The sequence below is a fragment of the Equus quagga genome, chromosome 13, assembly GCF_021613505.1.
Source record: "Equus quagga isolate Etosha38 chromosome 13, UCLA_HA_Equagga_1.0, whole genome shotgun sequence".
Taxonomy (NCBI): Eukaryota; Metazoa; Chordata; class Mammalia; order Perissodactyla; family Equidae; genus Equus; species Equus quagga.
This window is the reverse complement of record NC_060279.1, coordinates 14,285,428-14,304,158: the sequence shown is the minus strand read 5'-3', so window position 1 is coordinate 14,304,158 and position 18,731 is coordinate 14,285,428. Positions and strand designations below refer to the sequence as shown.

The following is an 18,731-nucleotide window of genomic DNA, read 5'->3' as shown; positions in this document are numbered from 1 at the left end:
ATTATTATTCCTACTAAATACAGAAGCATGACTTTTTTTTCAGTTTTATCTATGCAGTGTCAGAATTGCCAGATAAACAGTAAAAAGTCACTAAACTAGCCATATTGTATATAGGACAACAAACACCTTCAATCTTGAGAATATTCTGCTCGAGTCATTCCGAAAGCAAAGCAGCGGCTTCCTGGGATCTGGATGAGATTTCATCAGGTCATGAATTTGATACTCACTTTGGAGGTATTTCAATATCTTATATATTTTCCTTTGTATAACGTGATAGCAATTTGATTAATGAAACCTATTTTCAAAGCTCTAACCCTTTAAAAAGATGTTATTAATAAACAAACAAAATGTGGTAAATACATAGAATGGAATGTTATTCAGCCTTAAAAAGGAAGGAAATTCTGACACACGCTATACCATGGGTGAAACTTGAGGACGTTATGCTGAAGGAAATAAGTAACAGAAGGACAAATTCTATACCATTCCATTTACATGAGGTGCCTAGAGCAGCCAAATTCATAGAGACAGAAAGCAGAACGGTGGTCGCCAGGGGCCGGGGCAGGGACTGGGAAGTTATTATTTAACGGGGACGGAGTTTCTGTTCAACAAGATGAAAAAGCTCTGGACATGGATAGTGATGACGCCTGCAACGCAATGTGACTGTACTTAATGCCACTGAACTGCACACTTAAAAAGGGTTAAAATGATCAATTTTATCTTGTATATATTATACCATAATTTTTTTAAAAGTTGTTATTAATTTTAAAAGTCCGATTGGTCCTAAGACAAAAGCCAGGTACAGGAGAGGCACAAAGGATCCTGATATCTGATAAGGAGATGAGAGAATCAGAACTACCCTCACTGCCACCCAAGTGTCTTTTCCCAATTGTTTTCTGGCAGCCTAACTTTATTTGACCCAAAATCTAAAATAGAACTGAAAATAAAATATTTAAACATATTTTTAAAGCCCTTGCCGTTTTCCTTGTCTTTCATATGCTTAGCACGGCATTTTTAAAGGATGAGAGGTGACTCAGTTATAGGTGAGGAGTGGCAAGTTGACAAATCAGCATTTTGATTGCCAAGCTGTTTATTAGAAAGTCTCACCTTTTGCCACTGCTTGAAGTCTGGAATGACTGATCCGTGTATACTTCCTTTACGAGGGGATAAAATGTCTGTTGCACTGAAAGAAGGAAAAAGAGCAAGAGCTGGGTCTCAGAACAAGGTATAACCAAAGAAAATCATGAATCCATACACTATGTAAAATTAATATTATGTTTCTCTTTAATGATTCGCAAGAATGCCTTCCAGGTTCAGCCCCTCTCCTCATAGGCATTCATTTTTAAATTTACAAATATAAATATAAATTCAGACTCTAATCAGACCTGAGTAACCAAGCTACTGGGTCAGAGGCCATGACAGTATTACAAAAGGTGGTCTCTGGTCTTCAGCCTCCAAAACTAGATCATCATAAGAATAATTCCTGTTGAATACTGTTGCCAAAACAATATATAAATAGAAAGGAAGCCTAATGAATAATTAAGTCTCAATATTTAGGTCAGGAGCCCCAATTTCTGGTAAGAGAGAGTTTCCTTTGTTATGTCTGAAGTTCAGAAGGAGAAAGCTCTTGATAAAGAAGGGCCTGTAGAGAAAGGGAGAAGAGAACCTCTACCACCTGTGCTCCCTCCCAGCTAAGAGGCAACAAACAGTAGAAACGGGCGATGGCAGCAGCAACCAGCTCGGATGTGTACCAGCTTCAGCCTTCAGAACTTCCAAATCTACTAATTGGGAAAACTCTTAGAAACTACGAAAAACTGAAACCGTTGTTCTCAATCTGAAACGGAAATGATACCTAAATGTGTTTCTGCACCAGACAGAGCATCTTAAAGTTTTTAAAAGCCTTAGAAATTATTGTGTCCAGCCTGCATTCAAAGTACAGATTCCCACTAAGCTTGCCTTTCATTCAGTCACCCGGCCTCGACTTAACTATTTTATAGGCAGCCTCTTCCATTGTCAGATTTCTCTAATTGTTACAAAGTATGATATCCAATCCAAATCAGTCTCCTTATAACTGCCACCCAGCGATTCCACTTCTCTGCACATGTACCATGCTACAGAATTTGCGAATGGATCCAGATATTCAAGTTTGCCAACAGTAATGACATAAGTTGACGATTTTAAAAAGAGACAAAAGAAAAGAAAAACAGCTGGAGTTAAATAGAGGCAGCAGCAGCTGGGTAGAGGGAGCAGGACAGACTAAGAGATAATTAGCACTAGAAACCACAAGACCATTCAAGGTCTTAGCAGGATTGGTCTTGTGGTGCCCTTGTAAGGGCTGCTGGTTATCTCACCAAAATCAATGTTAATGAAGAAGAATCAGACCAAGTTATCAGGCATGACACAGTATAATCAGAAAAACAAGATTCCCAGAGACCCACTTATTTCTGAAGAATTGCTGCCATTTGACAAGGCCATCCTTAACAAATTGCAGTGTCTCCCTTGTAGAGTCTTCATTTTGTTCCAATTCCTGTTTAAATTTATTCACTGAGTTTCTCCATTTCTGTGTCAACTTATGCAACAGTGCAAGGTCTGCAGTGTCCTAGATAAAATAGATGGAATCAAACCATTTATTCATTTAATCATGTAACAAATACTTATTAGCATATACCAGACCATTCTTAATATTGTAATACTAGAAACATCCACAGAAAATGGATCAAAAAATCGAAAAGATTTATTCCTCTTTCAAAATATCATCAGTGACCCTACTACATGGTCCCTCTGGTGGTGGATTTTTCCATGGTACATAAAGTAGTAGGAACAAGATTTTTCCTTTGCAGCTTGAGCCTAACTTCCCCATAGGACTTTCATGTGAGGGAATGCAGTACACTGGAAAAAAACAGGAGTTTCAAAGCCAGAAAGAACCAAATGTGAATCGTAGCCATTTACAGGCTGTGAAACCTTGGGGGATGTTATTTAACCTGAGATTAATTTTTCTTATCCATGAAATAAATACCCTAATATATATCCCACAGGATTGTTATAAGAATTAAATGAAAAGATTAGTGTAAATGGTTTGACTCTAGAAACACACTAAATGCCACTTCCCTCCTTTTCAATCTAGTGTGCTCACTGAATTTTCCCATAAAATTGCATAGAATGCACCAATAATGCAACTATTTCAATGAACACAGCTACTTACATTTTTTTAGTTTAAGCACTAATAAACAGAAGGATAACTATAAATAACATTTGCAGTATTATTAACTTAGATAAATTGCTTAAACTGGTTTAATTAGGATAGAAGACAAACACAAAAAAGTAAGGCTTTGTGTGTGTGTGTGTGTGTGTGTGTGTGTGTGTGTGTGTGTGAGGAAGATTGGTCCTGGGCTAACATCTGTTGCCAATCTTCCTCTTTTTGCTTGAGAAAGATTGTTGCTGCGCTAACATCTGTGCCAGTCTTCCTCTATTGTGAATATAGGATGCTGCCACAGCATGGCCTGATGAATGGTGTGTAGGTCCTCACCCAGGATCCGAACCTGCAAACCCTGGGCCACCAAAGTGTAGCGCGCAAACTTGACCACTACGCCACTGCACTGGTCCCAAGAAGTGAGAGCCTTTATTCACATTTCCCTAGATTTTTCATTCTGCCCACAATAAAGCACAAATGTAAAACTATATTTAAAATTTAATCTATAAATTTAGCAAAGGCTTCCTATAGTCTTAACCCTCAAAAACTGGAGTCTCTTTTCCCATAACTTAAATGAACTGAGCTTTACCTTGGTTGACAGCAGTATGATGAAATGCTTAGCATATTTATTCCAGCCTTTTTCATTGAGGTAAAGTCTTTTAGCCAATATGACTCTATTTCTTTCAATTACCTATTTTAAAAAATTACTAAAATTAGGAATCTAAAACATTATCAAACCACTGTAATTTATTAAACCCAAACCAATTTCACATATCAATTTTTCATTCAATCATTAACTCAATCACAATTTCTTATTTAAATCATGAACTAACCTGAATTGTAAATTCGTGTTTCTAAAACTACTGAATTAGAACCACAGTGAAGTGTAGTACACAGCAGAGGGTCTCAAACAATTCGATCTCAAACCCCTTTACACTTTTAAAAATTATTGTGGACTCCAAAGAGCTTTTGTTTATATGCATTGTATCTATTGATATTTACTGTATTGGAAATTAAAACCGAAATTATTTAAAATATGTTTTTGTTAGTTCACTTAAACATAACATTAATAAACCCAGGATATGTTAACATAAATAGTATTATTATGAAAAAATAACTATATTTTCCAAAACAAAAAATAATTAGTAAAAAGAGCACCATTGTTTGACATTTTTTACAAATCTTTTTAATGTTTGCCTTAATAGAATAGAGCTGGAGTCTCATATTTGCTTCTGCCTTCAATCTGTTGCAATATCCCATTATCATGTAACTTCAAGAAAAATCCACTGTGCACTCATGTGAGAATGAGAGTGAAAAGGGCAAACAACATCTTAGTATTACGATGGAACTAGTTTCGATCTCATGCAAGGATCTCATGGACACCCAGGGGGTCTTTGGACCATACTTTGAGAACCACTGATGTATTGAATCAACTACATAGTCATTCAATGAATGTGTTCTAGACACTGTACATATAGCCGTGAACAAAAGAAACAAAGTCCTTATTTTCAGGGAGTTGACATTCTAGCTGTCATTTCTTGTGGGAAGGGACATTAGGGATGGCCTAACACAGAGCCCCATCGATTCAAGGTTTGCTTGTTCAGAAACCTCTACCAGGCATCAGTTCTCTCCTGTTTACTTCTCGAGCGAGGGAACTCACTTGTCTTCTTTTTTTCTTCTACTGAGCATACCTAACTCCCAGATTTGCTTCTTACATATTTACTGTTGTGATTGTTGCCTTTGGACAAGTCAATGTCCCTTTTAAAATCTGCACCAGGATGGAATATTGGATCCTAGATGAGGTCTCACCATTCCAGAGGAAAACGGTACAAAAATTTGAATCTGTTGAGGGTCATAATTTGCTGATAATACTATAAGTCCCAGGTGTGAGAATAGGCAACCAACTAGCAAACATTTCAGAAAAATAGAATACTGTGGGATTTTGCTAGTTCTCTAAAGCATTACTATGATGGTCCACAGGCTGCCATATTTCAATTCATTTGTCATCTTGGATACCAACCTAACAGAACCAAAGAGAGATATCCAGTGATCCTAATACAGTTAGATTAGTTGAAAAAATAAGAACCACTTTTCTGAGTTTATTATTAGTATAATTCAAAGTAAAAAATTTTAACATGTTCACAAACAACAGAGAAAGAACCCTTGCTCATACTTCACAGGTTCTGTTGGAAAAAATAGCCTTTAATTGGGCAATAGCCAGGTCCCCAACATAAAAGAATCAAAGGAAAAATATGTAACTTTCCCTTTTCAAGGCCCATAATGGCTACATTATTCATCAATTAAATATACATCTTCATTTTTAAAATTTTTGTCTAGGTTATTGAAAATAGCCAAGATATGGTAGCAACCAAAGTGTCCATCAACAGATAAATGGAGGGCCGGCGCCATGCTGCAGCAGTTAAGTTCGCACATTCCGCTTCAGTGGCCTGGGGGTCGCCGGTTGGGATCCCAGGTGTGGACATGGCACCACTTGGCATGCCATGCTGTGGTAGGGGTCCCACATATAAAGTAGAGGAAGATGGGCACAGATGTTAGCTCAGGGCCAGTCTTCCTCAGCAAAAAGAGGAGGATTGGCAGCAGTTAGCTCAGGGCTAATCTTCCTCAAAAAAAAAATAGATAAATAGATAAAGAACATGTGGTACACATATACAATGAAATATTACTCAGCCATAAAAAAGAATAAAATCTTGCCATTTGCAACAATATGGACAGACCTAGAGGGTATTATGCTAAGTGAAATAAATCAGACAGAGAATGACACTGTATGATTTCACTTACATGTGGAATCTAAAAACCAAAACAAACAAACAAATACAATAAAACAGAAACAGACTCATAGATGCAGAGAACAAACCAGTGGCTGCCAGAGGGGCGGGGGGTAAGCAGATGGGCAAAATAGGTGAAGGGGATCAAGAAGTAAAGATTTCCAGTTATAAAATAAATAAGTCACAGAGACATAATGTACAGCATCGGGAATATAGTTAATAATACGGTAATAACGTTGTATGGTAACAGATGGTAACCAGACTTATATCTGGTTATACATATCTGGCATATAACATATATATATATTATATCTGGCAGTGATATCTTCATAACATATAAAAATATCAAATCACTATGTTGTACACCTGAAACTAATATAATATTGTGTGTCAATTATACTTCAATAAAAAGAAAGAAAGAAAATTGTAAAACGAAACTTGAGCCAAAAAAGAAGTCTGAGATATGATTCCAGATGAACCAACCTTTAGGGCCAAATCATATGTGGCTGAGCTCCAGATATCTCTTTCTGCCATTAGCTGTTTAATATCGCTCTCCATCCTTCCTCTTTGTAATGTATATAAGTCGTGGTATTCTTCTACAATTCTAGAAGAAAAATTAAGAAACAGCTATATAGAGACATATTGTTTTTTAAGAAGTTTTGTTCTAAAACAGGCAATTTTTTCCTTTAAAACTCACCATAAAGTAATTACGATAAAATTGCTGGATAGATCAGCAACACTAATATACAGCAAAGTGGAAGTAAAAATATTCACATTTCATTTATAAATCTCACAAAAGTCTTAAAGTAAAAAGTTCAATATATTGTTCCCTGCTCTAAACACTTTTCATCATACTCTTTATTCACTAGAATTTTTACAAAATGGTATTCCAATGGTATAACAATACTATATCTAGTGAAAAATTCAGAATGCAAGTGGCAGTAATATAGTAGTTTTATTGTTAAGCTTTTTTCCCATAGAATTAGGATTCTCTATTAAAGGCACAAAGCCCAATAATTGTGAGCCACTATATTTTTAGATTATATATAATAAGATTTAAAGAAATTCTCTACCAACCAACCAAAAGCTTGAGTATAATTAAGTACCTTTTTATTATCTAGTTTTTCTTCATGTTTACCAGAACATGCCTTTTCCTTCTAACTTACGCTGAAGCTTCTCTTAGAATTAAAAGTCCTTCTAAGATTAAACATATACACGGAATTTCTAAAGTGACTGGCAGCATCTCACAAACCTTTTGGAACACTTTCTCCTACAGAATATTAACTTTGCTTTAAGAATTAAAGGCCAGTGATGTAAAATTCTCCTAATTTTGGTGAGAGCCAGGAACCACCAGCACTGGCTCCTGAAGCCTCCTTCTGTTTGGAGGCTCCCACTTGTTCAAAGCAACTGAGACAAAATTAATCACCCTACGTGTTACGTGTCACACAGGTAAATACACATATAAAAATTCAACAAGCTATACCCTTAAGATATGTTCATTTTACCATCTGAAAATTAGACCTCGATTTTAAAAAGAGAATTAATGACCCTGCTTTGTAATAGCAAAAGAAAAAAATTCAGAAACAACCTCAATGTGCAACAACCAGGGATTGGCAAAATAAAATACATGATGAAGCTCTATGATGAAAACACACTCAAGTGAATTCAAGATCATGTTCTCAATACTTTGGTACATGGGAAAATTTTTTGTGTTATAACATAAAATGAGAAAACCCAAATGATAAAATTATATCTTCAGTTTGATCTCATTTTCATAAAAAATACATAGAAAAAAGAAAAATATACCAAAATATTAATAGTAGTTAACTCTAAGAGACAGAATAATGGATGCTCCTTATTTCCTTATTTACGTTTCTGTATTTTCTAAATTTTCAATAAAATAATCAGTATTATTTAATAATAATAATCAGAATAAAGTATTACTAAAAATTTCTCATCACACACAAAAATGAACCATCCCCTTTCAGAACCATCAATTTTTAAAGAAAGTAAGATTTCTTTCTCTCCTTCCTTCCCCTTCTCTCTGGATTTAGAAGATATTTTGTTCTTATAGTGGACATTAGCACAAAAGAAGTCCTAGTTTATTTTTTTAATTCATTGAACAAATATCTGTTTAGTGCCTACCATATGCCAGGTAGTGTTCAAAACTAAATAAACCAAAAAAACTTTTCCTTATAAAGTTTATTCAGAAGAGATAATAAACAAATAAAAAAGTTAAACAATATATTAAGTAGTGATAGTGCTATGGATAAAAATAAGTCTAGGGAAAGGGATCAAGAGTATGAAGTATATTGCCATTTTAAACAGGGGGATCAGGAAGGACCTTGCTCGGAAGATTTGAGCCAAGGTCTGAAGGAAGGAGGGAAGAAGCTCCACAGCTCTCTGGGGAAGAGGATTCCAGGCCCTGAAGTGGGAGCCTGGCTGGTGCGTTCAAGGAAGGCACAAAGGTGAGCATGTCTACAATAAAGTAGGAGAACTCAGAGAAATTCTGGTAGGATTAGTCTTATAAACCATTTTTTTAAAGCATGGCCTTTTACCATAAGAGAGAGAGGTATTGAAGAATTTTGAGCAGAGAAATGATATTATTTGAGTCAAGTTTTAATAGATCACATTGGCTGGTGTGGGGAGAATAGACAGACTATAGTAGTGTAAAGGCAGAAGTAAAAAGGCCATTCTGAGGTTATTGCAATACCCAGGCAAGAGATGAAGAGGGCAGTAGTGAAAGTCGTGAAGATTCTGCATATGTAATGAAACAAGAGTTGATAGAATTTGCTAATGGAGAGATGTGAGATGTGAGAGAAAGAAAGGGATCAAGGACGATGCCAAGATTTTGGCTGGAGAAACTGGAAGGATGGAGTTGCCATTAACTGAAATGGGAAAAGAGTGTTGAAGGAGTAGGTTTAGGAGTAAAAACAGGAATTCAGTTTGGGAACCTTAGGCATCTAAGCAGAAATGTTAAGCCTGTTGAATATACAAGTCTGGAATTCAAGGAGAAGATTGAACCTGGAGATATAAATTTGTGTGTTGAGTATAGAGATGACGGTATTTAAAGCCTAGAAACTGAATGGATTCACTTAGGAAGTGAATATAGATAGAGGAAAGATCCAAAGAGTGAGCACTCCAATATTCATAAATTGGTGAGATGAAAAGGAACCTGCAAGGGATACAAGTAAGAAGGAGCCAAAAGTAAAGTAGAAGGAAAACTAGGAGTATAATATGCTGAAAGTAAGGGTAACTGGTCAATTATGACAAATGCAGCTGGTAAATCAAGTTAAATGAGAATTGATAAGTGACCTTTGGATGTAGCAACATGAAAGTCACTGGTGCATGCAATGACAGGTGCCTTTTGGTGGAGTGGTGGAGGCGAAAGCCTGACTGGAGTGGGTTCAAGCGATAATGGGAGGACAGGAAATGGAGATAATGAGTATGAAGAAGTAAACCTTTTGAAGAAGTTTACCGTAAGGGGAGCAGAGAAACGGAGCCATAGCTAGCAGGGGATATGTGGTCCTAACAGACGTGGGAGCCTTTTTAGGGGTTTTTTTGGGTTGTTGTTTTTAAGATGGGAGTACTTATAGTATATTTGCATACTGATAGGACTAATCAGGTGGAGAGGGAAACATTAATGATACAGGAGAAAGGCGGAATATTTGCTGAAAATATCTTGACTAGGTAAGAGGAGATGTAATAGCATACACATGGAGAGACTGGCCTGAAAAAGGAGACAGTTCATCTCCAGTAAGAGAAGGAAGAGAGAAGGTGTGTGCACAGATGCAGGTGGGTGGGGAGACGCAGGGGTGAGAGACTGAGTTCTCTCCTGTTTGCTTCTACCTTTAAAAAGCAAGGTCACCAGCTCCGAAAGAAGGTGAAGAGCTATGTTAGAGGCATGAGGATAGAAGACAAAGTACAGAACAGCTATCTACTAAGACAAGAAGGTGAATCAACTACAGAAAACAGGAGTACTTCAGTGGGCAGAAAACGATCAAGCTACCTCTCTCATTCCAGTAAGGAATAAAATAGAATAAAAGTAAATATATTTTGAATTTAGATCTTATATACATTGTGTTTTTCTTGACATTTAAAAAATATAGTTATTCTTCAACAAATTTAAAAAAAAAAAGCAGAGGACTATGCTGGATTCAAAGCGACATAAAACAAGATGCAATATGTGGTCCTAGATTGGACACTAGTCTGGACAACCCAATGTGAAGTACATATTAGGAATAACTGAGAAAATCTGAATATGACCCAGGCAATTTATGAAGTGAAAATTTACTGAAATAGGTAGAGATTGTTGACTTAAAAAAAAAGAACCAGGCTGTGTAATTATATATACAATACAATTTCGGTTTAAAAAATGCATGTGTGCACATGTACAAAGAAAAAAGGTCCACAAGAATACACATACACCGAGGTATTCACAGCAGTAATCTATGGGTGGTGAGACGGTGATATTATTTATTCATTTTTGCTTGTTTGTATTTTCTAATTTTCTTATAAGGCACATGTACTGCTTCTATGATAATATAATAATATTATTTCTAATTAATTAAATAAAAAAATTTAAATGCACTCAGATGTATCTTTTGATATGTACCCAAGAGCTTCTAGTAATCAGAAGTCTAACAGAAAATGAAATAGAACAGAAGTCAGTAAAGCACGGCTTGCGGGTCAGATCCAGCCCACACTTGTTTTTTGTATAGTACACCAGCTGAGAATTTTACATTTTTAATTTTTCACATCTATAATTTTACTTTTTATATTTTTTAATGGTTAAAAAAAAAGAAGAATTTTTTTATTGTCAATAATTTAGATTTTTTGGTAGGAGAAAATCCAAGGGGAAAAGTATCTTTGTTCAAATTCAGGGGGGCCCTTCTAGTACCAGACACATTAGTATACCACTGACAACAGAGGGATTGCTTACTGTTTTCTCTGACTCCTTTAAGAACTGCTCTTGGAATTTTCTTTTGGCTTTAAAGTGGGGTCACTTGGATCTAGGCATTCTTTGAAGCAAAAACACTGAGAAACCAATGTTTTGTGCTAAGGGCAGAACTATTACAGAAGAGCAAAAGTCTTGAATGTTTCTTTTTTTAAATTTTGAAGGCACCGATAGTTTACATCAATTCAGATTTTATACTACGTGAACATAAATTCATAAAGCCACCTTGTTACACTTGTAACTAATCAAGTCTAGTGACTGGTTAGATTTTATACTTCTTTCAAAAACGTAATGCCCTCACATATTTCCTATCCAGATGCATACTAGCGGAGAAGATGGGGAAAAATTCTCCAGATGCAAGGACAATCCAAACGTTTACCAACATCTGGAACAGAGTGCTCTCTATAAACTCAGTTCTAGAGTATGAAATTAATATGAAAGTCCAACTAGTTAAGGGCTACTCAAAGTGTCATTTGATTATAACCAGCTTTTGACACATGAAAATGTTATAAATTCACATTTCAGTGTCAATAAATAAAGTTTTAATGGAACACAGCCTGTTGTCCTTGGCGGCTTTTGCACCACAATGGCACACATTACAAAGGCAGAGCTGACTGAGTAGTTGCATCAGAAACCATATGTCACCATGTGGCCCTTTAAAGAAAAAGTTTGCAGGCCTGACCGGTGGCTCAGTGGTTAAGTTTGCGCACTGGCTTGGTGGCCTGGGCTTTGCGGGTTTGGATCCCGGCATAGATCTAAGTGCCGCTTATCAAGCTCTGCTGTGGCAGGCGTCCCACATATAAAATAGAGGAAGACGGGCACAGATGTGAGCTCAGGGCCAATCTTCCTCAGCAAAAAGAGGAGGATTGGCAATGGATGCTAGCTTGGGGCTAATCTTCCTCATCAAAAAAGAAAAGAAAAAGTTTGCTACCCTTGAAATAGAATAAAAACATTAAGACTGTAGTAGATTCACTAAAATCTAAAAAAGAACTAGACTCATGTTACTAAATAGGAAAATGCCAACAAAAACTAAATATCTTTCCACACCCACCATACGGATAAAAGATACGGGCTAAAGGGCACTCTCATGTACAGACGAGAGGATATACAATACAGCTGCTTTGTGGAGCATTTGGCAATATCTAGCAAGGCAAGGCCATGCATATCCTATGAGCCTGTAATTCCACTTCTAGGTATACTGCCTGGAAAACTCCCATACAGCAAAACATTTACAAGACGTGTATTACAACAGTGCCGGAGGAGTTCACATACGTAATGAGCTTTACGTACCTTAACTGCATTCATTAATATGTAACGAAAATTACATAGTTTAACTCCTCCGGGCACTGTTGCAATAAAAAAACCTTCAAATGCTGCTATAAAATTTTGTTTCTTAACACAAGATGTGAAGCATGTATGACATAATGCCAACATTTGGTAACTCACTTGGCATTCTTTTCAGCATCTAAAAGAGCTTGCGCCAGATCCTTGTGGGCCTTCTCTGCCTCCTTTGTTAATTTCATATCGTGTGCCTGGACCAGACACAGCTCCCTGAAATAGAGCAAAGAGATTTTATATTCATAGTTGAAGAACTCCAAAAAGTTTCTACCCAGGAAATCAGATTTTATACTCAGGAATCTTCTCAGTTATCATGTGTACATCTCTTCCTAGCTTGTCTAACTCATAAAACAAATGAAGATATCTAGTGTACATTTGGATGGAATCTTGCCAGGTCTGGCAATGGAATCAGTCTGGCTAGAAAAGGTAGAAAGAAGATGTGTGGGATCCTCTAGAATGGAGTAAAGGCGGATGTTGACAGGCAAGGCCTCCAGGCTGCTCCGTTGGACCCTCTGTCATGCCTATCCTATCCTCGTCATTCTTGTCACTAAATATCTTGCCACAAGGTTAGATGATCTCTAACCTTGATTGCTATACAATGCTTATTCTCTTTGGGATTTGAACCTTAACACCCTAATCATGGCATTGTTCTATAAACCTGATTAAGATAAACATCTCTGGAGTCGGCCCGGTGGTGCAGCGGTTAAGTTCGCACGTTCCACTTCTCAGCGGTCCGGGGTTTGCTGGTTCGGATCCCAGGTGCGGACATGGCACCACTTGGCACGCCATGCTGTGGTAGGCGTCCCACATATAAAGTAGAGGAAGATGGGCACGGATGTGAGCTCAGGACCAGTCTTCCTCAGCAAAAAGAGGAGGACTGGCAGTAGTTAGCTCAGGGCTAGTCTTCCTCAAAAAAAAAAAAAAGATAAACATCTCTACCTTGGAAGGAAGAAAAGGAGTCTTTTCCCTGTACATACACAGAGCCCTGGTTCTGCGTTAACCTGTGCAATCCATGTCTCTATATCTATATTGACATCTGCATCCAGTCCTTTTTGATCTCTTGCTAAACATGAAAAGATAACAAAAGAGTCCTCACCATTAGCCATGCTACTTTCCCTGAATATTTTTTACTCTCTTTAGAGACACGGCTTTGCCTTTTGTTTTGTGCTAAAGGTAATCACAGTTTTTACCTGGTCAGTTCCTCAATAACATTCTTAAAATTGTACAATTCTTCTAAAATGCGCTGGTCCATCATTCGCTGAGTTACCAAGTCTTTGTAGAAGTCAATCATCTGCCGGGCAATTTGGTCAAGCATTTGTACATACCGCTCTCTGCATGAGGAAGAAGGAAAACAAGACACCATGCGGAAGAAAAGGAGCCAGAAAATACGTGAGAGAGAAAGTAATGCTAGGAAAGAAACAGTGAACAGACATTCACAAAAGATATGTGGGAAGAACAAGGTAGAAAAAGAAAGGGATCTATTCCTGCCATGCTCATACAAGTGAACGAATTGTGGAGAATTTCAGCCAGAGTCATAATTATTTGGTATATAATGTCTGAGATGTAAAACCAAGTAAGGACTTCTTTTATTTCTTCTTCTAAATTATAAACTCTATAATGATAGGAACCATGTCACAGAGTGCCTTGAGTATAGTGAGATTTTTATAAATAGTTGAATTCATGAATAAAATCACTTTTCTCAGGGCTGGCCCCATGGCCAAGTGGTTAAGTTCACGCACTCCACTTCCGCGGTCAGGGTTTTGCTGGTTCGGATCTTGGGCGCGGACATGGCACTACTCATCAGGCCATGCTGAGGCGGCATCCCACATAGCACAACTAGAAGGACCCACAACTAAAATGTACACCTATGTACTGGGGGGCTTTGGGGAGAAGAAAAAATAAATAAAAGAAGATTGGCAACAAATGTTAGCTCAGGTGCCAACCTTCAAAAAAAAAAGAAAAATTACTTTTCTCGAATTGACCGAAATGTAAAAAGATACCAACTGTTTAAAAATAAAGAGCTAAAATACAAAGAAGTCATTTCTTTTGCTTCTGAATAAATCCAAACAAAATATTTGGAAATGATCACAGATGATAAATTACAAATACCATGACTGAGTGGTCTTCATTTATATTGAAAGTCATCTAGATATTACACCCTAAGCCTGAGACCCCAGAATTATAACGTCTTTGGAATGATCCTTTAGTTTAATCTCTCATCCACTGAGAGAAAGGATTATCCAGCCCTTGCTTAAACACTTAAGTGGCAGGGAGTTTATTACTAAGTATGCAGCTCACACACACGGAAGTATCAACTTTACAAACATCTTCTTTAGGACTTCCCCTATTGGCGATATAGGGACGGTAGCTCCTACCACAACAAAATGCTGGCCACTATATTACTTTGGACCTACTGAGTCCACCATTCCACAAACACATCATGAATGTTTGCGGCAATCATCCTGAAACCTCATTGCTTATTCTCATCTGCTTTGTATTCTTAACTCCAACTTTACCCTATTCTAAATCCTTGGCTTTGAAGCTCTACTCTGATCCTATCTCTGGCACTTTGGAGTTAGTATTTTTGTCTCCCTAGTGTCTGACTCAACTTTTTTTGTGTGTGTGAGGAAGATTGGCCCAGAGTTAACATCTGTTGCCAATTTTCCTCTTTCTGTTTGAGGAAGATTCACCCTGAGCTAACTTCTATGCCAATCTTCCTCTCTGTTGTATATGGGACACCACCACAGCATGGCTTGGTGAGCAATGTGTAGGTCCATGCCCGGGATCCAAACCTGCGAACCCCGGGCTGCTGAAGCAGAGTACATGAATTTAACCACTATGCCACTGGGCTGGCCCCAGACTCAACTTTTCTTAAAGAATTTTGGCTTTGATTTGCCTGCCTGTCTCTTTCTGTTTAGATTTCCTGGGATAGGACCCCACCCTATTTTGGGCCCTAGAAGCTACCTCCTGAAATCAGCTGGAAGAGTCCCACTCATCCCTACCCTTCATAAGAGGAAGGTTTGGATACACTGTCAGTCATCTGGTTCCTTTGCCCCGCTTCCTCATCTATCCCTCTTGGCTTTGTTCTTAGATTGACAATGCAGACTTTAGCCTATCCTCATTCTGATTTGATATTCTCCAGCTCTTGATGGTATTCCAACAACTTACTCCTTAGTACTCCTTAGTATCTAATCTTGACTAGTCTCTCATTAATAGCTTTGCTTCTAGTTTGTCAACACCATCAGAGAGGGGGACTCGGCTGCCATAAATCAGACAGTGGGAAAATAGGGCAAATTTCTATTATTAATTCCCTTTCAGGAGAAACAGACATTCAGTGAGATCTAATAATTTGCCTATGGCCCCATGGCAAGTAAACTGCAGATATGTAATTTGAACCCAATTTTATAACTCTACTATTCCTTTCAGCTTTTTGGAAAGTGCCATGGTCATAAGAAGAATTACAGTAATAACAGTATTTATCATCATCATCTATAATCATGATATATAGTGAGCACCTACTGCTGTGCTCTCATTTAAACACCACAAGCCTGTGAAGCATCTTAGTGCTTGACACAGAGTGGACTCTCAATAAACATTATTGACGAATGAAAAAATAGACAAATGAAAATTCTCGCAGTAGTTATTATCTTCATTTACGTATGAGAAAACTAAGGCTCAGACTTTTACCAAGGTCACACATCTAGATGACGATTTGAAACCAGATTGGTCTGTCTCCAGAATCTACGCTCTTTCTACTATGTCACATAGCACTTCACTCCCAATCATAAAAAGAATACGGTATCAAACATCCAACAGAAATCACCTTAAGGAAGTTCGCCACTATTATATGTTTACTATAGAAAATATAATAGTAATACTCTTAGGCTCCTTACTATCAACAGAATAGAGAAGTGTACTTTGTGATCTTCTCGAAAGAAGACACAAACCTAATTCTTACATAAAATCCACTGGGAAACTGGGATACTCCAATAGCAGCTCGAACCTGATTTTAGACAGCAGTTCTCCTCTATCTGCACAGTCCACAGTGACTTGTCGAATAAGTTCGTGAAATACTGTATTGTAAATGGTCTGTTCCTTCTTCAATAAATGTAGTAGTTTGTGCATCTGGCAAATGATAAATAAGATAATCAGTATTTATTACAGTTTTGTCAGTAAAAACCATTTTAGGTGGCAAGCACTCTAAATGTGAATAAGTTTTAGAAACACTTGATTAATTTATTTCACTTACATTTTCCTTTATAACTAAATATATATACAAAAATAATACATTATTTTTAAAAGCCTATGTCTAATCATGCACCTCTTTATGTGATGCACTGAGAAGGTCACAATATCACTTCTGTTATACCTGCCAAAAATACAAAACCGGAATCTAATCATGACTACACATCAGACAAGCCAAAATTAAGGAACATTCTACAGAATACTGGCTTGTGCTCTTCTGAATATTAAGGTTAAGAAAACCAAAAAACTGTTTTATAGTTGTCTAAAGGAACATGACAACTAAAAGCACTGTGTGATCCTACGATCCTGAAATAGAGGGGAAAATAGCTATAAAAGCCATTACAGGGCCAATTGATAAAATTTGCAATTTGAATATGGACTATATTAGATAATACTATCATAGTGTTAACTTTTCTGATTTTGATGACTGTATTATGGATATATAAGAGATTGTCCTTATCCATAGGAAGTGTACTCTGAAATGTTTGGTGGTAAAGAGGTATGATGTCACCAGCTTCCTTCAAAATGGTTCAGAAAAAACTATTCATATAGAGATATGTAGAGAGGGAGAGAGAATGATAAAGCAAATAGGAAACAATGTAAAAAATTGGTGAACCTGGGTAAAGGTTACATAGGAGTGCCTTATGCTAAACTTGTCTATTTCAAGTTTCAAATTCTATAAAAATAAAAATTTATAAAACAAAAAAGAAATAGTCCTCATAAAGAAAAAAAAATCTATATCTATGTAAGACTGAAAGAGGTCTTTCACTAAGTACAAAATAAAAATTATAAGTGGTAAGAAAGCATGGTTTAATTGGCAGTGTTTTTTAGTGGTACATAAAATAACAAGGGTCATATAATCAATGGTACCTTATAGTCAATGTAATACAATAATACTAACACTAACAATTAATTATACAGTGTTTACCACATGCCAAGCACTGTTCTAAGCCCTTTACATTCATTAGGTGATTTAAAATCTACAACAACCCTATGAGGTAGATACGATTATCTCTAATTTACAGATGAAGAAATTGAGGCGCAAATACATTAAATGACTTGCCCAAGGTCATCAGCTAATAAGCGGCAGGGCCAGCCTCCAGTCCAGCCACGCCACCTCCAGAGCGCACGCTCTCCCGCGCTCGGTTACAGTGACCTTTGCAGTTACCTTGGTGGGCCCTGTGTATTCCTGATTTTCCACACCAGCCCTCTCAAGCATAGTATCCATCACGCCATTCAGCTGGACCACTTCTATTCTTTTATTAGGTTTCCTAAAAGATTAAAGGTGGCAGACTTATGTGATTAGGGTTACAAAAAATAGGTCATCCTCAAATGGCAAAAAGATTATAATATGTATAAAGAAAGTGTACATAACATGGAACATTAATGGTATTTTAAAGCCTTAGACCTATATGTACTGATCTAGTTGGATATCAGTAATATAGTAAAAAAAAAAAAAAAAAAAAAAAGTTGGGGCCGGCTGGTGGTGCAGCAGTTAAGTGCTCAGGTTCCGCTTCGGCGGCCCGGGGTTCGCCAGTTCGGATCCCAGGTGTGGACGTGGCACCGCTCGGCACGCCATGCTGTGGGTGGCGTCCCACATATAAAGTAGAGGAAGATGGGCACGGGTGTTAGCTCAGGGCAAGTCTTCCTCAGCAAAAAGAGGAGGATTGGCAGATGTTACTTCAGGGCTAATCTTCCTCAAAAAAAACACACACACAAAAAACCCAAGAAAAATGCAAGTAGTATGATCCTCTTTTTCATAAAATAAAATAATGCTCCCCCTCAAAAAATTTTATACACCTATGGTATAGGATTGTAAGAACATAGAAAAACTGTGGCGAGAGAAACCCCACGCTGTTAATATTGGTTACTTTACAACGTAAGAGAAGAAGAGGAACAAAGGAGAGATAATAAGAAAAAAAAAGAATCAGCAAAATGGAGAAATACTAATGGTTAAATGTAGAATATAAAAGTATTTTATATATGATCCAGCAATCCCACTTCTCAGCATTTATCCAAAAGAACTGAAATCAGGATCTTAAAGAGATACTAGCACTCCCATGATCACTACCAGCACTATTCACAATAGTCAAGACGCAGAAACAACCTCAGTGTCCACCGATGGACGAATGGATAAAGAAGGTGTAGTGTGTGTATATATACACACACACACACATATATACACACATATATATACACATACAATGGAATATTATTC

At 37.1% G+C, this 18,731-nt stretch overlaps 1 protein-coding gene across 1 annotated transcript in view; it reads right to left on the bottom strand.

Annotated features, from left to right (window-relative positions):
• The window catches only part of AXDND1 (axonemal dynein light chain domain containing 1), a 79,539-nt gene that overhangs the window by 39,648 nt on the left and 21,160 nt on the right, over window positions 1-18,731 (bottom strand). Inside the window, exons 8-15 of the mRNA XM_046684467.1 lie at window positions 17,682-17,784; window positions 16,272-16,393; window positions 13,459-13,599; window positions 12,377-12,481; window positions 6,457-6,577; window positions 3,777-3,878; window positions 2,436-2,596; window positions 1,105-1,180 (exon numbers count right to left, since the gene is read on the bottom strand). Coding sequence (XP_046540423.1) covers window positions 1,105-1,180; window positions 2,436-2,596; window positions 3,777-3,878; window positions 6,457-6,577; window positions 12,377-12,481; window positions 13,459-13,599; window positions 16,272-16,393; window positions 17,682-17,784 — 931 coding nt within the window. The remainder of the gene's footprint in view (window positions 1-1,104; window positions 1,181-2,435; window positions 2,597-3,776; window positions 3,879-6,456; window positions 6,578-12,376; window positions 12,482-13,458; window positions 13,600-16,271; window positions 16,394-17,681; window positions 17,785-18,731) is intronic.